The 22,054-nt window shown below is 45.8% G+C and overlaps 1 protein-coding gene across 1 annotated transcript in view; it reads left to right on the plus strand.

Annotated features, from left to right (window-relative positions):
• Positions 1–7,077: 7,077 nt before the first annotated feature.
• Positions 7,078–22,054, plus strand: part of SLC2A9 (solute carrier family 2 member 9) — a 169,620-nt gene continuing 154,643 nt past the window's right edge. Inside the window, exons 1-2 of the mRNA XM_077815849.1 lie at positions 7,078–7,288; positions 19,259–19,357. Coding sequence (XP_077671975.1) covers positions 7,238–7,288; positions 19,259–19,357 — 150 coding nt within the window. The 5' untranslated portion in view covers positions 7,078–7,237. The remainder of the gene's footprint in view (positions 7,289–19,258; positions 19,358–22,054) is intronic.

Here is a 22,054-nt window from a genome sequence, read left to right on the forward strand (position 1 = left end):
TATCTCAGAACAAGAATTAATAAAAAAACTTAGAGCATTACTTACTTACTATTCTTCCCTGTGTCAGTTTTGATCTAATGCCCCAGCATGGTATTATAAGACACTGCTGTTGGAGGTGGTGTCGTCTTGATGAGCTGGTCAGCAAAGATGAGTGATTAGCTGTGGGGTACTAAGCCTAGTATCCTGGCTACAACCCAACACTAATATTGTAATTTCATCTAGCTACCTAAATTCCTCCTGTGGTTTCAATGGGTATTCTGTCTGAAAATCCTGCAGTGTGTTTTGCTGTGCATTGCTGAACAGCCGCTGCTTTCTACTCTAGAAGTTGATGAAATGATCCTTGTCCACAACTTTTTCATTAGGGCCTGAACCACCTCCTGCTGCTGCTCTTTATTTGTTAATAGTAGTGCCTAGAGGTCCCAGCTAGGCCAGAAACCCGTTGCACTAGGTGCTGTGCGAACATATAGTAAAACACAGTCCCTGCCCTTACAATTTTAAAGGAGAAAAAGACGCTGATTCAGTTAAGTACTTAAGCACGTGCTTAAGTTCATCCTATTTAGCACACCACTTAAGCACATGTGCTTAACTTTAAATGTATGCTTAAGCCCCAGTGACTTCAGTCAATTCAGTGCTGTCTTTAGTAGAGATGTTTTCCTGAACTGGACTGAGATGAGTAACTCAAGTCAGTAGGACTACTCCCAGGAGTAGTTTCATAGATTCCAAGGCTAGAAAGTGTCAGGGGAGACGTTGGCAGCACAGCAAAATGCCCAGGCCACCGCCAGTAACTGCTATACCAATTGCCATACTTATTGCCAAAAGCAGCTATGCTAGTAGGCTTTTGTAGCAGCCTTAGCACAACTAGGCAGGCCAGGAGGGGAAGGGGATGTGCACCAGAAGTGACCATGACCCTGCTGCCGTCCTTGTCAAAGCTTTCTATGAAACTGCTGAAGTCTGTCTTTTAAAAAAACAAACAAACAAACAAAAAACAGAAAGTCTAGCTATATCTTTGGACTGTTGTGTGGAAGTACAGCTGCAGGACTAATGGTTTTAAAAGTGCTTGCTTAATGTTTTTTCTTTGATTGACATGTTAATGTAATTATTGCAGTTACTAACATAAAAGGGGTAGATAGGTCTGAATAATTTGAATTTGACCTTCTCGACATCTCTTGGAATCCCCAGTGACAGGTGGATAGCTGACCACTTGAACCTTGTTGTTTGAACACTCGAGACCCCTCCAGACCATGGGTAACTAGTGGTTGGGGTGCTCTAACCTTTTGCGTCTCTGTGTGTGCTTGAGAGCTAATAAAATAGTAAGTTTGGATGAAAGCACTTTAGGTTTATGCCAATCTTTAATCAGATGGATGTGCTTTGTCCCCCTTTGATTTGTTCCTAACACTGTCTCACAAAGAGCATAGTTACCCTGAAGTTAGGGTTGAGAGAACCCTGAGTAACAAAGGGACCATTGTGATCATCTAGTCTGACCTTCTGTATAACAGACACCACTGAACTTCCTTTAAATTAATTAATCTTTGAACTAGAGCATACCTTTTGGAAAAAAAATGTAAACTTGATTAAAAATATTCTACTGAAGGAGAATCTACCATTACCTTTGGTAAATTGTTCCAGTAATTAATTACCCTTACTGTTTAAAAAAATTATGCCTTATTTCCCACCTTCCATACATTGGATCTCATTATATCTTTGTCTGCTAGACTGAAGAGTCCATTATCAAATATTTGTTCTCCATGTACGTAGGTGGAATGTGATCAAGTCACTTCTTAAAATTCTCTTTAAGTGAAACAGACTGAGCTTCTTGAATCTACTATAAGGCATATTTTCCAACCCTTTAATCATTCTCATGGCTCTTCTCCAGACCCTCCCCAATTTATCAACATACTTTTTGAAGTAAGGTTTTCTCAGGTGCTTGCTGGATCAGGCACTATGGTGTGTGTATGTGTTTTTTTTTTTTTTAAAGTGATTTCAGATTAAAGGTGCCACACTATACAAATGTACAGTAATTATAATAAATCTCCCCCCCCCCACTATTAACAGATTAACAAGAAGACAACAGAATGGAGAATAAAGAGAAAAGCAATGGTGAGATTAAAGAAAAACAGCCAGAGAAAAAGAAAGTGGTGAGTTGTTTTTTCCCCCCCACCTCTGCCTCCTAAATCTTTTATCAAGACTAACATTCACTTTGGGAGTAAAGATACAGAAGACAATTGACAACGAGCAGACTACTATCACTAATGCTCAGATCTGTAAAGGTATTTAGGCACTGCAGCGCTCAGAGTTGCAACATTTAATTATTTAGGCACCTAAATCTCATTTTTAGAAAGGGATTTAGGCACTTAAGAGCCAAGATCCCATTGACAGTCTGTCTTAAGAGCCTAAATCCCTTTCTGATCATGAGATTTAAGCTCCTAAATAATTTAGGCATTGAAATGGTGAGTGCAGAAGTGCCTAAATATCTTTACAAATCTGCGCCTAATTGCTTTACGATTTCTTTGAGGTGGAAGAAGAGTCCTGTGGTTCAGGTACAGTCATGGGATTTATGGGACTGGAGTTCAGTTTCTGGGATATCTTTCACCCTTTGTTGGTCTTATCTATTCAGACTGTAAGCTTTCTGGGATGGGGACTGTCTCTTACTGTGTATCTGCACAGTGTCTAGCACACTGAGACCCTGAACTCTGGGTTGTTCCAAAATCTGTATAATGGTAGCAACCCAAATACTGCTTGGGGCAAACTAAACGTTTTAGGAGGTTTGAAGGAGAGGTGCTGATAGGACCCTTCCTGTGGAAACCCCTCAGTTTTGCTCCTCCCCTTGCTGTGCCAGAGCCTGTTTATCAACTTTCTAGAAATGTTGCATAACCCTTCTCTCACAGCAAGAAGGGAGAAAGCTAAGTTGTCCTTGAGTAGGAGAGCTGGGGAGTTGTGTGAGGGAATGATGATTCGATGGCCATACATTAAGGTGGATGGCAGAGTATTTTGTTTGGTTGCTGATGGTCTATTATGAATGATAAGAAGCCAAAAGTGTTTAGTGTGTCCCGGCAAGGCTTGTGACAGTGTGTATGAATTTTTGTACAGGTGCAGTTGCCCTGAAACTGTTTTTCCCCCTCCATGGTCCACCACGGGCATCCACTTAAAGGTTTCCAGCTCCCAGCCATGACCTGTCCTGCACAGAGACCCATGTCACTCCCTCCTGACCAAGGTTTTAAGGCTGCACAGCTCCCTGGATTTATACTGTGATATCCCCAACAAGCCAGGCTGCCTAAACAGAACAGTGTCTGCACTTTGCTTTCTCTCCAGAGGCTACGACCAGTGTATTGCCCATAGTTATAAGTTACCACACAGCTCCTTCTAAGAAAGTGTAATGCCCACAGACCCCAGTTGTCAGCGGGCGGGATTGAACCTGGGACCTCTGGAGCTCAGTGCATGAGCCTCTACCACCTGAGCTAAAAGCCAACTGACTAATACCTAAGGCTGTAGAGCAGACTCATTTTATTTCTCTAAGTGGTTTCTGTGCCACTAGATGGGACAGAACACCACATCCAGAAGGTGTGTGGGTTACACAAGCCCTCTTATTCTTAAAGTAAAAGCGTTACAGAGAAAACTTACTAAACAATCAGAATTCCTATACGCATGCTAAAGAGCTTACCACAGGTCAACCCCAACTGCAACCAAGGGCTCTAGATTTGTTTTAGTCCTTAAAAACCCACTGCTGGGTTTTCTCTGTGGTTAGAAGTTCATATCCATCTTAGATCCAGAACCAAAGGGGGAACATCAGTTGTTTCTTTATACAGTTCAGGTCTTTGATTTTGACCTTCTGTAACAGGGAATCAGCGGACAATAACCCGCTCCTCAGAGTAGCTTCAAAAGTTTTTTTTTCCCCCCCCCCATAACTGGAATGGCGTAATTTTCATTAACCTCTACCTAGGGATTCCCCAGGAAATCCACTTAACACTTATTGTCCCCGAAGTCCAAACTTGTCTGGCATAGTTTCAATATAGTCTTTTTGAACTCCAGGGTCTTACAACTGATGTATCTCCCCGCCCTTGCCCAGAGAGGTAACATTCAATCCTGGCTCATGATTATACATAAACTTACACAATAAGGTCTTTCAGGAACATCGCAGGAAATTTCCCTGTGTCTCACACACATTCCAAAGTTGAGGAGTGTATGTCTGGCTGGGACAAGGGGATTGGGGCAGGATGAAGCAGTGTTTAAATGAGAAATACATATAGGGTGGGTGGGTGTCAGATTGCACCAGCACTGCTGTTTTTGCAAGTAAGAATGTAAAACTTGTGAATTAAATGAACCAGAAAAGAGTATCAGGGTATTTGCTTACTTCTTTCTATCCTAAAAAGGAATTCTCCTACTCCAAAGGCCAGATTCTCCACTGATTTGAATCTTGCATCATCGCTAACCCCTGTGCAAAGCAAATGTAATATGTTATAAATAATGACAACATTTACACTCAGGTATCAATGAGTACACTAGGTACGTCAATGGAAAAATCAAATCCCACGAGCCGCGTCCTGGTTTCAGAACAATCCAGGAAACATCAAAAGTTTCCACATTATAGCTCCTTTCACATTCACAGTACTTTGCTACAACAAGCTAGGCATTTTTCTTAGTTATGAAATGAGCGACTGCAGCTGTATAGTCTGTCAGAAGTGGAATCAGTACAGATTTATGGCACTAATAAGTGCACGTGGTTGGGAACCATTCCAAAACATACTTTTCATTATTGCCAAGGGAACATTATTGTTGACTAGGTGACTTCCATAAAACTCTTCCAAATTCATAATCTACTGGTTTAGGGTGGACACATTAAAAAAGCAGTAGTTCTGACTTGAGTTTTTCCCTGCTCACATGTCTAACTACGATCCGTTATATAATACTACTGTAGGTGTGTCATGTCTGTTTGCCTGAAGGCTGGTGAAAACATTTAACTGCAGCATAGTTAAAGTCTCAAAATTCTCGGTACAACTGAAGCTTGTTCCATGTCACTCTTTCTGTGACCTGCCAACTGGAAATGTAGTGCACTGGATGAAAGCCCGTAGGCCTTAGTTGGCCAGAACTCCCATTGCATTCTAACAGGCATCTTTCCCAAGTAAGAATGGTGTATGGACAGCAGGATTGCACCCACAGTGAATGTACTTCACACAATCTGGTGCACCACATCAATAGTATGAGACTATATAGTTTCAAAGCAATTAATTGCTAGTTTAGATGGACTGGAGTGTTTGGATTTTAACTAAAGCACTTGTAAACTTCTAACAAAGCTGACTGTTCAACAATGGTTGTTTCTTCGTATGTGGATAGTCTTGTAATCTGCAAATCCATGCTAGGGGGACATACTGACTTGATATTTAAGAACTAAAAAAGATGGACATGCAATTTCATGGCTAATTTGCATATACCACTATGTTTAAAATGACCACTGAGCCAAAGGTGCATGCAATCAATTGACAGGCACATGCAATCATGGTAGCTGTGCACCACAGAATGGCAGAAATGGAGGGCTCAAAAAGTCATTGAGTCCATCCCCCACCCATGTTGAGGCGGGATTAAGCGTACCTGAACCATCCCTGCCAGATGTTTGTCTAACCTTAAAAACGTTAAATGATAGTGATTCCTCAATCTCTCTAGGTAACCAATTCCAGTATTTAACTATTTTCATAGTTAGAAAGCTTTCCCCAGTATCTTGCTTACATCTGACTAAAGTTTAATAATTTTGTTGTATTATAAACCAAAATCCACTATGTTCCTATCTCAAAGTGTGATGCCAATAAAAAAAACACAACAGCTAAAATATATCCTTAAAGGTCCACAGAGTAACTGCACCAAGTTTCTACTTTACAGAAGGAAAGACACTTACTGCTATATGGTGGTACAATATCACCCTACAAATCTGACCTCTGTAATTCCTCACTAAGACCTCTGACAATTACAGACCACCATGCAAGTACCAAACATCAGGGGTTATATGTCTCTTAGAGGTGAAGTTGCTTGTAATTACTGCAGTGACTCTGGGGGCAACAGAAATGGAGCAACTGAGTAGGACAGAGTGTAGTCATATAATGCAGGTCACATAGAATCACAGGACTGGAAGGGCCCCCCAGAGGTCACCTAGTCCAGACCCCTGCACTCAAGGCAGGACAGCTGATTACATGTTTTTGCATGTGATAACACTGTTCCTATTCTGTATGGATAACAAAGGACAACTGCAGGGACTGTCCTGTTCTATGCAGGGCAGAGCCAGGCAATGGCGAGAACGGAACCAGCTGGTTTCACTGAGGTATTGAACTTCCCCTTGATTGCTCCTAGATCCGCACTGGCGCGGGGAGACACCGACCTGTCCCCGACTCAAATGCACCTTCACAGGGGAACGCCATCTGCAGGGGTCATCGGTCGTTGAAAAAAAAATCACGCAGAAAGAGCGCGAGTCACGCCCCCCGGTGGCAGGTCCCCAACACCCGCTCCTGCGGCTGCGGCCCCGGCGCAGGGAAACCCGTGACGCAACCCTGTCACCGCGGCGGGCCTCTACCGCACGGTTCGCAGGAACGCGGTGGTGCGGGAGCCCCGCAAACGCGCGCTGGGATTTCAACACGTGCAAGCGGCGGACAGCGCCGCGCACTGAACTCACCCCGGCTCCCTCAGGGGCCTCCTCCCCGCTGCCGGACTTTGCAGCGTGCTAGCCCCGGGCTGCCCGCCCCCCTTCCCGCCCCCCAGGCGCAGCTGCGGCCGCTCCGCGGGTTTCCTCTCCCGCTGTCCTCCGGCAGCCGCCCTCAAGATGTCTGCAGGGCTGCTCCGGCACGCCCGCTGCACGAGCGCACGGAGTGGCTGGCTCGCCTCGCGGAGAGCTGGGCGAAGGCGGCGCCACGGGCCCAAACCGCCCCCGAAAACGGCCAGTGTAACGCCTCCAGCACCCGCTGCGGAGAGGAAGACGCAAGCAGCGCCACGTGGCTGCTAACGGTAATTTCGGCCGGCTTTGTAAAATGAAACCAGAGCGAGTCCGGCTCGCCCCTGGGAGCTGCGTTTGCACGGTTACACAACGCGCTCCGCTTCCCCATGTGCGGCTCGGCGGAGCGACCCGGCGGAAAGCGCGCAGGGCTCGGCGCGCGGGCTGCCCCTTCCCCGCGGCCGCTTTGCCCACCGCGCGCAGGGCCCCGCCGCCTGCTGGCAGACAGCTGGGCTCGGGCGGCCCCCCCGGCCCCCACCTCACCCGGAAATGGCCAACTCAGTGCCCCTGCTACAGGGGACCAGCCGGAGAGGGAACAACGTAAGTAGCACCACGTGGCTGCTTAACGGTAATTCGTGCCGGGCTGGGAGCTTGAAAGGATCCAGCCTCACCCCGAGGAGCTGCGTTTGCATTGCCATTGTGTGGCTCAACTAAGGAGTTTAGTGGAAAGACCAGACATGGCGTAGGATTTTCATGGACTTTATCCGCCAACACCGTGCAAATTGTACTATGACCAGAGAGCAACTGGAACCAAGTCTCGTGTGTATGAAAGAAAGACAAAAATAAACGGGGAGGGACAAAAAGGGATTTTTTTTTTTTTTTTTGGTTCCATCTTGGTGGAACAAGTGAGTAGGGATGCACGGTACCTGGCACAGGTAACTGGGAGAGTGGAGCAAAAAACCCACCTTCGTTCTTTCTCTTTTAGGAAAGTTGTGGTGCTGTTGTTTTAGTAGAGAGACGCTGTCTGATACACAGCTGTGAAACTACACAGCTAAAAATACTGCCATTAGCAGAGAACGCAGAGGTACCTGGGGGAAGGGAGTGAACTGTTGTCACCATTACTGAAGATAAGGAGAATGACCTTTACAGGTACAAGACAAAGACTGCTACTTCAGCAACTTTGGAATAGGCTTCGAAGGGAGGTTGTGGAATCCTAAGGCAGGGCTACACTTGCAGATGTAGAGCGCGTTGAGTTAAATCAGCCTTCGCAGCACAGTAGGGAAAGTGTTGCAAGCTGTCCACACTGACAGCTGCAAGCACGCTGGCCTGGCCACATTAGTAGCTCTTGCAATGGCCACAGAGAGCAGTGCATTGTGGTAGCTATCCCAGCAGGTAAGTGGCTGCAACGTGCTTTTCAAATGGGGGGTGGGGTGGAGTGTGACAGGTCATTTGTTATGTGTATGTGGGGGGAGAGAGAGTGGGTTTTTGGGGGGCTAAGAGCATGTCAGCTTGTTGTCTTGTAAGTTCAGACAGCAGCAGACCCCTCCTCCTCCTCCCGCCTCTCTCGTACACAGCATTCTACAGTAATGGTTGCTTTGTCTCGGAGCAGATAAGCAGCCAGCTGTCAGAAACAGAGCTTTCAAAGGGCATATCTGCATTCCTACAGCGAGTTCAAAACAATGAGAAGAGTGGCCACTTGACTTAAGGGGATTATGGGATATTTCCGGAGGTTGATTAGAGGGCAGTAAATGCAACTCCTCGTTTACACTGATGCCCGGGCGTTTCAGCTAATGCGCAGCAACCGTTAATCTTCTCGTCGAGGTGGAGTACCAGGCGCTCTCTAGCCGTGGAGTCAGAGCGCTCTACGTGCCTTGCCAGTGTGGACGGGTAGTGAGCTAGGGCTCCCGGGGCTGCTTTAATGCTCTCTAACTCGCAAGTGTAGACATGCCCCTAGTCGTTGGAGGTTTCTAAGAACAGGTTGGACAGTCATCTGTCAGGGATGGTCTAAGTCAGGTCTAAGCCTGAGCCTGAGAAGGAGCCAGAATTTACTAATGTACATTACCAAAGAGCCACAGTGATACGTCAGCAGCCCCCCCACATCACCTTCCCCCACCCTGCTCCCAGTGCCTCCTACCCACTGGCAGCCCCGCTGATCAGCACCTCCCCCTCCCTCCCCGCACCTCCTGATCAGCTGTTTCGTGGTGTGCAGGAGGCTGGGGGGGTTGGAGGGGGAAGGAGCGAGGGCACTGTAGGCTTAGGGGAGGGGGTGGAGTGGGGGCAGAGCCTGTGGCAGAGGCAGGGGTTGAGCAGTGAGCACCCTCGGCACATTGGAAAGTTGGCACCTGTCACTCCAGCCCCAGAGTCAGTACCTATACAAGGAGCCACATATTAACTTCGGAAGAGCTGCATGTGGCTCCGGAGCTACAGGTTGGCCTCCTCTGGTCTAAGTGAACTATATCCTTTCTCAGCACAAGAGGCTGGACTAGATGACCTGCATTTTATTTCTTCCTAAGATCACTTGTCTCATCGACAAGCCTATCTGAGCAAGAAAAGGACCAGAAATGGGGGATTTGGACTTTATTCCTGTCCCAGATTCCGAAAGAGCAAACTAAACTGAGGAGTCAAGATGTAAATATGCCAGCTTGTGCAAAGAAATATGGGTCAAGATTTGAAAAAGTGACTTCATTTTTGGGTGTCTTGGCTTGAGTGTCCCATCTTGAGATACCTGAAAAGCTTTCAGAGAGTAGGTGCTCAGCACTTCCTTAAAATTGGGCCCCTTTCAGGTGTCTCAAAAATCCAGGAACCTATATTAGTCACTTTTGAAAATCTAGACAGTATCTCTTTAAGTCACCCACGTACTGGTAAAATATTACATTTTACAGCTTGCTGTTTAATTGTAGTCTTAGAAATGGACTGTAACTCTGTATAACTAAAAGTTTGACTTAGGCTTTAAACAACAGGGCTGCAAATGTTGCAATTCAAAATAAGACTGAATTTAAGAGTTGCACTCATTAGTGGATAAATCTTCTGTTAATTTCTGGACAAGAGAGACATGCTATGAGTAAAAAAAAATGTTAAGATATGTAGGGGACAGTATGACTCGTAGGCCATGCTGTTGCGAGTTTTGGTGTTAATGGGGACATTTGGTTACCTGAATTTTGAGAGGCTCCCCCTGGATTGTTCAGAGATCTTTGTTCTGAACTCACTTTTAAAACGTCACCTAAGGGAGTGTCATCAGTGTGGTACAGGCACAACTGTGCCTTGAATGGTGACTTCTGACTGATACAAGGAAACTGATGGCATAAAGTGTAAAGCAAAGGAGTGTGTGAGGAGTGGTAGTTTACTTTCCCAGTGATCATCCAAGTGTGTTTGTAAGGAATAAAGAAAAGAACTTTTAAAGTGCTTAGGATCCCATCAGAATTAATATTTTTCTCAAAAGCATTTGTCTGATAAAGCTCTTACTTAATTCTGCTTTCTTCTGTGTCTTGCTTTCCTGAAATTTGAGTAAATCTGCACTAGTGGGAGCAGAGAGGCAGGTCACAAACAAAAGTGAAGCATGCTGCTTTAAAACTCTGGAGCAAGCAATTTTGAGTGTTGGGGAACTTCCTATAGTGGTTAGTATGCTTAGAAGAGAAGTTGCATGGCACACAAAGGGTATGTCTACACTATGAAATTAGGTTGAATTTATAGAAGTCGGTTTTTTAGAAATCGTTTTTATATAGTGGATTGTGTGTGTCCCCACACAAAATGCTCTAAGCGCATTAACTCGGCGGAGTGCTTCCACAGTACCGAGGCTAGCATCGACTTCCGGAGTGTTGAACTGTAGCTATCCCACAGTTCCCACAGTCTCCGCCACCCATTGGAATTCTAGGTTGAGATCCCAATGCCTGATGGGGCAAAAAACATTGTTGCGGGTAGTTCTGGGTACATGTCGTCAGGCCGGCCGGCCCTCCCTCCCTCCCTCCCTCTGTGAAAGCAACAGCAGACAATCATTTCACGCCTTTTTTCCTGAGTTACCTGTGCAGACGCCATACCACGGCAAGCATGGAGCCCGCTCAGCTCACTGTCACCGTATCTCTCCTGGGTGCCTGCAGTAATGCGATACTGCATTGCTACACAGCAGCAACAACCCATTGCCTTGTGGCAGCAGATGGTGCAATAGGCCTGAAAACTATCGTCATCGCGTCTGAGGTGCTCCTGGCTGCCTCGGTAAGGTCGGTCCGGAGCGCCTGGGCAGACATGGGCGCAGGGACTAAATTAGGAGTGACTCGACCAGGTCATTCTCTTCAGTCCTGCAGGCAGTCCTATTGTACCGTCTTATGGTGAGCAGGCAGGAGATGAGGATGGCTAGTAGTCCTATTGCACCATCTTCTGCCGGGCAGGCAGGAGATGAGGATGGCTAGCAGTCCTACTGCACCTTCTGCTGCCAGCAAAAGATGTAAAAGATAGATGGAGTGGATCAAAACAAGAAATACACCAGATTTGTTTTTTATTCATTTGCTCCCCCCTCCCTCCGTGAAATCAACGGCTGACAATCGTTTTGGTGAGGTCTGTCAGGGGCATCTTGAAAACTTCAATGGACATTCAGTCCTGCCTGAAGTACCAGAAGGAGGGATAGTTGAGTGGGTTGAGCATTGGCCTGCTAAACCCAGGGTTTTGAGTTCAATCCTTGAGGGGGCCATTCTGTGTGACCGTTGTTTTTGTTTCTCCTTGATGTAAAGCCACCCCCTTTGTTGATTTTAATTCCCTGTAAGCCAACCCTGTAAGCCATGTCGCCCCCCCCCCCCCCCGTCAGAGCAACAGCAGACAATCGTTCCGCGCCTTTTTTCTGTGCAGACGCCATAACACGGCAAGCATGGAGCCTGCTCAGATCACTTTGGCAATTAGGAGCACATTAAACACCACACGCATTATCCAGCAGTATATGCAGCACCAGAACCTGGCAAAGTGAAACCGGGCAAGTAGGCGATGTCAGCACGGTGACAAGAGTGATGAGGACATGGACACAGACTTCTCTCAAATCGCAGGCCCTAGCAATGTGGGCATCATGGTGCTAATGGGGCAGGTTCATGCAGTGGAATGCCGATTTTGGGCCCGGGAAACAAGCACAGACTGGTGGGACCTCATAGTGTTGCAGATCTGGGACGATTCCCAGTGGCCGCTAAACTTTCGCATGCGTAAGGGCACTTTCGTGGAACTTTGTGACTTGCTTTCCCCTGCCCTGAAGTGCATGAATACCAAGATGAGCGCAGCACTCACAGTTGAGAAGCGAGTGGCAATAGCCCTGTGGAAGCTTGCAATGCCAGACAGCTACCGGTGAGTCGGGAATCAGTTTGGAGTGGGCAAATCTGCTGTGGGGGCTGCTGTGATGCAAGTAGCCAACACTATTACTGAGCTGCTGATATCAAGGGTAGTGACCCTGGGAAATGTGCAGGTCATAGTGGATGGCTTTGCTGCAATGGGATTCCCTAACTGTGGTGGGGCCATAGACGGAACCCATTCCCTATCTTGACACCGGAGCACCAAGCTGGCGAGTAAGGGGGGAGACGTTTATGGTGAGGTGGGAGGTTAAGGCAAATTGCCTGGCCGCTGGTTACGCGCAGCCAGACACCAGGGCGGTTAGAAGAGCACAGGAGGGTGCGGTGCGCATCAGAGAAGCTTTGAAAACCAGTTTCATGGCTGGCAAAGCTACAGTGTGAAAGTTCTGTTTGTTTCTTCTTGATGAAACCCCCCCGCCCCTTGGTTCACTCTCCTTCCCTGTAAGCTATCCACCCTCCCCTCGTTCCTTTGATCACCGTTTGAGGCAATAAATCGTTGTTGCTTCATGTTCGTGCATTCTTTATTAATTCATCACACAAATAGGGGGATAACTGCCAAGGTAGCCCGGGAGGGGTGGTGGAGGAGAGAAGCACCGGGAGGGGTGGCGGAGATGGGAAGGACAAGGCCACACAGCACTTTAAAACTTATTGAATGCCAGCCTTCTGTTGCTTGGGCAATCCTCTGGGGTGGAGTGGCTGGGTGGCCGGAGGTCCCCCCACCGCGTTCTTGGGTGTCTGGGTGAGGAGGCTATGGAACTTGGGGAGGAGGGCGGTTGGTTACTATAGGGGCTGTAGCGGCGGTCTGTGCTCCAGCTGCCTTTCCTGCAGCTCAACCATATGCTGGAGCATATTAGTTTGATTCTCCAGCAGCCTCAGCATTGAATCCTGCCTCCTCTCATCACGCTGCCGCCACCTTTCAGCTTCAGCCCTCTCTTCAGCCCACCACCTCTCCTCCTGGTCATTTTGTGCTTTCCTGCACTCTGACATTGTCTGCCTCCACGCATTCGTCTGTGCTCTGTCAGTGTGGGAGGACAGCATGAGCTCAGAGAACATTTCATCGTGTGTTTTTTTCGCCTTCTAATCTTCTCTAGCCTCTGAGAAGGAGAAGATCCTGTGATCCTTGAAACACATGCAGCTGGTGGAGGAAAAAGAAAAGGGACAGTGGTAGTTAAAAAGACACATTTTATAGAACAATGGGTACACTCTTTCATGGTAAATCTTGCTGTTAACGTTACATACATAGCACATGTGCTTTCATTCCAAGGTCGCGTTTTGCCTCCCCCTACTGCGTGGCTAGCCCCTCCCCCTCCCCGTGGCTAACAGCGGGGAATGTTTCTGTTCAGCCACAGGCAAACAGCCCAGCAGGAACGGGCACCTCTGCATGTCCCCTTAAGAAATGCACCCTATTTCAACCAGGTGACCATGAATGATATCACTCTCCTGAGGATAACACAGAGAGATAAAGAACCAATGTTGTTTGAATGCCAGCAAACATACACTGCAATGCTTCGTTCTACAGTGATTCGCGAGTATGTGCTAGTGGCCTGGTGTGGTAAAGTGTCCTACAATGGTGAACGGAATAAGGCTGCCCTCCCCTTTTGCAAAGGCTTTGGGAGTACACCCAGGAGAGCCGCGAATGCCAGGGCAAATTAATCGTTAAACATGCTTGCTTTTAAACCATATATACTATTTTAAAAGGTACACTCACCAGAGGTCCCTTCTCCGCCTGGCAGGTTCGGGAGGCAGCCTTGGGTGGGTTCGGGGGGTACTGGCTCCAGGTCCAGGGTGAGAAACAGTTCCTGGCTGTTGAGAAAACCGGTTTCTCCGCTTGCTTGCTGTGAGCTATCTACAACCTCATCATCATCATTTTCCTCGTTTCCAAAACCTGCTTCCATGTTGCCTCCATCTCCACTGAAGGAGTCAAACAACACGGTTGGGATAGTGGTGGCTGAACCCCCTAAAATGGCATGCAGCTCATCATAGAAGCGGTATGTTTTGGGCTCTGACCTGGAGCGGCCGTTTGCGTCTCTGGTTTTCTGGTTGGCTTGCCTCAGTGCCTTAAGTTTTCATGTGGCACTGCTTCGGGTCCCTGTTATGGCCTCTGTCCTTCATGCCCTGGGAGATTTTGACAAATGTTTTGGCATTTTGAAAACTGGAACGAAGTTCTGATAGCACAGATTCCTCTCTCCATACAGCGATCAGATCGTGTACCTCCCGTTCGGTCCATGCTGGAGCTCTTTTGCAATTCTGTGACTCTATCATGGTCACCTCTGCTGATGAGTTCTGCACTCACCTGCCGCTTGTCATGCTGGCCAAACAGGAAATTGAAATTCAAAAGTTCGCGGGCCTTTTCCTGTCTACCTGGCCAGTGCATCTGAGTTGAGAGCGCTGTCCAGAGCGGTCACAATGGAGCACTCTGGGATAGCTCCCGGAGGCCAATATCATCTAATTGCATCCACAGTACCCCAAATTCGACCCAGCAAGGCCGATTTCAGCGCTAATCCCCTTGTCAGGGGTGGAGTAAGGAAATCTATTTTAAGAGCCCTTTAAGGAAAAAAAAAAAAAGGGAAAAAAAGGGCTTCGTCGTGTGGACGGGTGCAGGGTTAAATCGATTTAACGCTGCTAAATTCGACCTCAACTCCTAGTGTAGACCAGGGCAAAGTGACACATAAACCCTGTGCAGGAGTGACCATTACTATTATAAAAGGATGAGATAGAGGGCTATTCCTAATTGGCAGCATTTCTTAGACTTGTTGTCAAGGTTCCTTCCCCACTCTGAACTCTAGGGTACAGATGTGGGGACCTGCATGAAAGACCCTCTAAGCTTATTCTTACCAGCTTAGGTTAAAAACTTCCTCAAGGTACAAACTTTGCCTTGTCCTTGAACCCTATGCTGCCACCACCAAGCATGTTAAACAAAGAACAGGGAAAGAGACCACTTGGAGACGTCTTCCCCCAAAATATCCCCCCAAGCCCTACACCCCCTTTCCTGGGGAAGGCTTGATAAAAATCCTCACCAGTTTGTACAGGTGAACACAGACCCAAACCCTTAGATCTTAAGAACAATGAAAAAACAATCAGGTTCTTAAAAGAAGAATTTTAATTAAAGAAAAAGTAAACGAATCACCTCTGTAAAATCAGCATGATAAATACCTTACAGGGTAATCAGATTAAAAACATAGAGAATCCCTCTAGGCAAAACTTTAAGTTACAAAAAGACACAAAAACAGGAATATACATTCCATTCAGCACAACTTATTTTACCAGCCATTAAACAAAAGAAATCTAACGCATTTCTAGCTTGGTTACTTACTAACTTTTTGCAGGAGTTCTGAGCTGCATTCCTGATCTGTTCCAGGCAAAAGCATCACACAGACAGACAGACCCTTTGTTTCCCCCACTCCAGCTTTGAAAGTATCTTGTCTCCTCATTGGTCATTTTGGTCAGGTGCCAGCGAGGTTATCTTAGCTTCTTAACCCTTTACAGGGTGAAAGGGTTTTGCCTCTGGCCAGGAGGGATTTTATAGCACTGTGGACAGAAAGGTGGTTACCCTTCCCTTTATATTTATGACACTTGTACTCTGGGTCTTCTTTAACCCAGTAGGCATATGTATCTAGTCTCTTGCTGCAAACCTCATTCTTTCACTGAGTTTTGGAATGCCTAGAGTGCCTGTCTGTGACCATGATTTGGGAATGCCCAGCTGGATCTGTTCTTTTAATTGCTTTTTTGCTATTTACCTTCTAGCCTGCCTTTAACTCAATATTTGAAGCAATTCTAGTGGTGCAATAACACTGGTATGAAGGGTGGCAAGTATCAAGTACTCGGACGCTTCTATTGATAGGTGTAAACAGCCTGCATTTCTAAAATTGCCCCTTCTAATCTAAACTGAATGACACATTTTTGTTTCGTTGTTTCCTTCTGGAAAATTGGCTGATCGTAACAAACCATCTTGTAGTAAGCGGTAAACGCAATGGAATACATTTCCCACCCACGACGTCCTGCACATAATTCTCACTGCCTTGAATGGGAGAAGAATGGTTAACAAGCTGTGTAATTCTCTGAAATTTACCATAGTGCACAGAAGAAGTTATAAACTCCAGGCCCTCCAACATAGCATGTTTGTGAGCTCTCCCTGACTTCAAATACAGGAGGTGACTGACCTCAGCAGACATTGTCCCCTCGTGGTGCAGCCTTTGCCTCGATACATTAATCTCCCACAGTTTATTATGGTCAGGCATGGTTTACTAACAGTGCAAAGGGAAAGGATGCTTAAGAGCCTCTCTGTCAACTTGAGTAGACAACGGACGCTGTATGCTGATCCACTAACCAGTTGCAGCAATGATTCCCAGGATGAGGCAGCTATAAAGTCCCTAATTATCCCCCGGAAATGCTCTGGAGCCAGTAGATTATTTCTAAAGTGGCTCCATTTTAACAGGCCCATCCATTCCTGAGAGGAATAGAGACTATGATAATTGTCCTTAGGAACTTTTTTTACCCTGTATCTGCATTCCAGATGCAGACTCATCTGTTTAAGCCCAGTCTGATTTATTTCCTAAATCCCATTTTCAAAAGGATTTAAGCATTTAGAAGACTAAAACCTTTGACTTTCAATTACTGTAACCACTTTGGACAAATTTATGGGATATCTGCATGCCACAAATTCAAGGGCCAATAAAGATGAGCTGTCATCTAGGATCAGCGTCCCAAAGTGACTCTTCCAGCGGGCCAAGAATTTCCATGAGCAATTCTGTAGAGCTTTGATTCACAGGAGGTACAGGTTGCTTCTCTGACTGTGCTCTGGTACCCATGCTGAGCACACCTTCCATTCTAGTCAGCTTTGACACAGAGAACAAAGTGGATAATGTTGGGGAAATAGGAGGAACATCTAAATCCCAAACCTATCACTGTCCATAAAAGGGATAGCTTTCACAGGCATAATCAGAAACTGAGAGAAACCGACATTTTTGTGGTGTCGATCTTGACTTGTGATTATGAGAATAGTGAAAGATGAATGCACTTGATACAAAATATTCACTGGGATGCAAGACTGTTAAGTCTGGCAAAAACTCCAGCTGCAGAATGATCTTACCCTCTGTGCGGGTGTTGAGATGGCAAATATGAAACGGCAAATTGCCAACACAAGTGGTGAATGCAAAGACAAACTTAAAGGAGAGGCACCAGTTGGCAATTACTGGCAGCGACACGGTAGGAAAAAGACCTGTCCAGCTAACAGCAACTGTTTGTAGCAAATAACTATGAGAAAATTTGTCTCAGATCTTCAAAATAAAAAAAAACTAGAAATTATGGAGCCCTAGCAGAAGGTTTCCTGTTCCTGGGCTGTCTCAGAGTAACTGCTGGGCTGATCTTGGATACAATGCAGGTATGACCTATAATGAAGACTATCTGAATTGCAGGATGATCTTCAAATAATTGTAGCTGAATTGCGGAAAAGTATTAATGGATCTTTATTAATAGCAGTAATTTGGAAAAGTCACAGTAGACCTATTTGTTTAAGAAAAATTTGCTAGGATGATGTAAACACTCAACTATTATGTTATGCCTGCGAACTTTTTGATAACCAGACAATTTGATGCAACTATAGAGCCGTAACCAGGGAGGGGTGAGTGGGGTAGTTGCCCAGGGTGGAAAACCAGGGTGGGGGAGGTGAAATGCCAAAAAACCTGGTAGGGGGTATAGTATTGCTACCCTTGCTTCTGTGCTGCTGCAGACGTCTGCACTGCCTTCAGGGCTGAGAGGCCAGAGAGCGGCAATCGCTGGCTGGGCACCCTGCTCTGAAGGCAGCACCATTGCCAGCAGCAGCACAGAAGTAAGGGTGGTGATACCATGCCTGATGCAGGACTCTACCCCCCCCCATCGTTTCCCCCCCACCATCATTTCTCCATCCCATTTCCCCCTTTCCTCACTGGTGTTTTGTGCCCTGGGTGGCTCCCCCGCTCACCCCACCCTGGTTGTGGCCTGCACAAAACTCTCCAAGATCATTTCATGTACTAATGGGGGAAAAAAGTGTGTGTTGCAAACCTCAAAATGTATGCACAGTTGTGGACTGTGCAAAGTAAGCTAATTTAAAACAAAATGGCTGTTGAAGCCTTTATATTGCAGAATCCACAATATTGTGAATGAAATAGGACCTTACCTATAATCTAGAACAGGGATGGGCTAACTTTTTGGCCCGAGGGCCACATCTGGGTATGGAAATTGTATGGCGGGCCATGAATGCTCACAGAATTGGGGATTGGGGTGTGGGCTCTGGCTGGGGGTTCAGGCTCTGGTGTGGGGCCAAAAATGAGGAGCTCAGGGTGTGGGAGGGGGCTCCGGGCTGTGGCAGGGGTTGTTGTGCGGGGGTGAGGGCTCTGGGGTGGGACTGGGGATGAGGGGTTAGGGGGCATAGGAGGGTACTCCAGGCTTGGACCAAGGGGTTCAGATTGCCGGAGGGGGATCAGGGCTGGGGCAGGGCGTTGGGGAGCAGGAGGGGGTCCAGGGTGCAGGCTCTGGGTGGCACTTACCTCAAGCAGCTCCCAGAAGCAGCGGCGTGTCCCCCTTCTGGCTCCTATGTGGAGGCACGGCCAGGCAGCTCTGCTCGCTGCCCTGTCTGCAGGCACTGCCCCTGCAGCTCCCATTGGCCATGGTTCCCGGCCAGTGGGAGATGCGGGGGCAGAGTGCGGAACCCCCTGGCTGCCCCTACATGTAGAACTTGGAGGGTCATGCTGCTGCTTCCAGGAGCCACGCAGAGTGGGGCAAGCTCTGGACACCACTCCCTGGTGGGAGCTCGAGGGTCGGATTAAAATGTCTGGAGGGCCAGATGCGGCCCACAGGCCATAGTTTGCCCACCCCTGCACTAGGCCATACTTCTTCTGTGCTCAAGAATAAAACTCTCTTCTGGACCTGCATTAGGTTCTGTAGCCAATCTGCATTTCTGCAATCAGCACCCAAGGGGATTGAGGTTTCTGTTGAATGCAGCTTTTAATTTTTTACATCTTTTATAGTAGAATAACAGGTGCAGTAAAAATGTGCACATTGCAAGATTTTTGCATTAATCTCATTTTAAAATATATGTACAAGTGTGACAACTTCATATCAACATTCATTTCAGTTGAATTACAAGAGAATATGTTTCCAAGCTGTTACCCTTTGTCTTGAGGATGTACTTGATCGTCTGCAAGACACTGTTATTAATAATTATAGCTGTATCTTAAAAAGTAAACTGATGATTCCTAAATTATTTTCTTTTCAGGACTGGTCTGGCAGGCTTATTATTGCCTCTTTAGCTGGAGCTTTTGGGTCTTCATTTCTTTATGGTTACAATCTCTCCGTAGTGAATGCACCCACAGTGGTAAGTGACTGAAAGCTTTTAAAATCTAATTCCAGTAGAGGGTGATGTTGTCCAAAAATTACACAAACTATTTGAAATACTTGTTCGTAAGACTTTTTGTATAGTGGGAGAGAAAAGAGATATAATAACTTATGAAATACTTTTGTTCCCTATAACTAGATTTTTGTAATCTTTTGTTTGTTTCTTTCTCCCATGAAGTCACAGTGTAGTTCTAATGTTTGTCATGAAAACTAAGTGTTCCTTTTGAAATGAGTAATTTCATTTCATATGAGTTTGTTCTGTGTGGTAAAATAATTCCAGAAGCAGACTTTTAAGTACTAAGTATATACAGCTATTGACTATATACCAACTTTTGATCACATTGTTCTGTTTTTAAGAATTGTAGAGCATTCTGTTCTCACAGTTGGATAATAGAGTTTGCTCTTGCTCTTCCTCTACTGGGGCCATTCTATTGCATTTCATACTGGTACCTTGTTTATGGTCCATGTAGTGAAACTGCTATGTTGGCCATTTATCAACTATGATTGCAAGTTCTGCTGATGGAATATATTAAATGAATGGAATATTATGAAATGATCTATAGTATATTTTTGGAATTTTATTCTGAATATTATTACAAATTATTACAAAATGCTTTGTTCAAAGTACACTTATCATTAATTGGTCTGTGCTCTTATTTTTTTTTCTATCACAAAATAAGAATAAGGGAATAGTCAATGAAATTGAAAGTGAAAAATTTTAAAGGCCTTTTGTATAATTTATAATTAACCAGTGGAATTCATTGCCGGAAGAGATTGTTGACACCAGTGGTTCCTGGTTTTACTGAAATTAATGGAAGTTTTTCCACTTAATTCAGTGGGGCTTGGTTTTTACCCCCAAGAGCTTATTCAGATTCAGCAGATATGATATTTCATGAATAATGAGAATGTTCTCTGTTACTGAATAGGGTAATAAACTTAAAGAATATAAATCCTCATGCTTCACAGCACAAGCAAATCATTAATCCATAAGGTTAGGAAGAAACTTGGACTGTGGGAAAGTTTTTTCCGTAAGTTTCTAGGAACTTCCTCTGAAGCAGCAAGTACAGGCCCCTGTCAGAAAGAAGACTAGATAGATCGTGTCTGATTAGTTATGAGCTACATGTTTGATCCATTATGGCATTTCCTGTGTATTACTCACTTCAGCTTGTGATCTTGGTAGATCTCATAAAATGAACAACTTTGGGAAAGTTCAGTACATAGACAGGTTTCAGAGTAGCAGCCGTGTTAGTCTGTATCCGCAGAAAGAACAGGAGGACTCGTGGTACCTTGGAGACTAACACATTTATTAGAGCATAAGCTTCCATGAGCTACAGCAAGGAAGCAACTTGGGAAACTGAGGTGCCGCAAGTACTAGTGATGGCGATACTTTTTCCCCTCTGAACAAATCTTGCCCTAAAATAGTCTAAGGGGTCAGCCTGAGCTTAGAAGGCCCAATTCTCAGCTGAGGCACAAAACAGGGTGCCTAATAGTTAGAAATTGTTTTTGCAGGAGTAGAAGTAAGAGAGTGTGTGTGTGAGAGAGAGAGGCAGCTGTTTGATAACTGCACACATGAGGCTTGTAACATGACAATTAATCATAGTGGAGTTGTATTTATTATGCAGCTTTGACCTCCTCACTTTGTATGCTGCTCCCCAACGCAATCTATTACACGGTTCAAAAGCAGATGCTGCCAGTGCTGCTTATTTAGAACAAGATTGTACCATTCTTATTCACATTGTTGTACCTCATTATGGACTACACAAAGGTTTTTACCACAAGCCCTGAGTAAAGGTGTCAATATGTAGGTATGTTGCCCCAGGAGCTGAACCACAACCTGTCTTCTGGTTCCCCTCTTATGCTGGGGAGGAAAGCACAGATCACTTTCCTGCCCATGCCAGCTTAGCTGCACAGGCCAGTGCTTTGGGAAAGGGGGTAGTGTGTCCTGGTGTGTCTAGGGCAGTCCTTACTGGAAATGCCAAGGTCAAGCCAGGCTGCAAAAGGGAGAGCAGATATTCCCAAGATTGACTGGGTAACACTTAACTGTTAAAGTCCCCAACCAGTCACAAACTGTACTTCTCATCCCCCACACTAGTTAACAAGAAGCAAAAAATAAATCACACAGCCCCCTCTATTGCATTTCATTTCTCTGGCTCCCAGTCAGCACCTAGGTCCAGTACAGTGGGAAGTTATTTAAAAAACTTCACATATATAAAAATGTTCTTCTGACCCCAAAGGGTCAGCCACATTACCAGGTTAGTATAGGTTTGGATCTTACCCAAAATATCATGCTGCCAGCCAATTCTTTAGTGCCTAAAACTAAAGGTTTATTATAAAGAAAAAAGAAAGAACAAGAAGAGAGATGTTAAATGGTAAAACAGTCACATGCATACAAAGATTCAAAGTCCATCAGGTTCCTAGCAGTACTGGTGAATTTGCTGGCTTGAGCACATCCACAGTTTGGAAGGGTCATTCAGTCTTTTGTTCAGAGCTTCGTTTGTAGAAGGGTTAGTCTAGAGGTAAGAAGCAGGAATAAAGACGCAATGGAGAAGATGCAGCTTCCTCTTATAGTCTTTTAGGAGGCAGCTTGATTTCCTTTGTTCCAAACACAAGTTGCCCAGCACATGGCCTGGAAGCCTTAGACCATTCTGTCCATAGGCATGTCCCTGCATGCCTTGCT

The sequence above is a fragment of the Eretmochelys imbricata genome, chromosome 4 (genome assembly GCF_965152235.1).
Source record: "Eretmochelys imbricata isolate rEreImb1 chromosome 4, rEreImb1.hap1, whole genome shotgun sequence".
Classification (NCBI taxonomy): domain Eukaryota; kingdom Metazoa; phylum Chordata; order Testudines; family Cheloniidae; genus Eretmochelys; species Eretmochelys imbricata.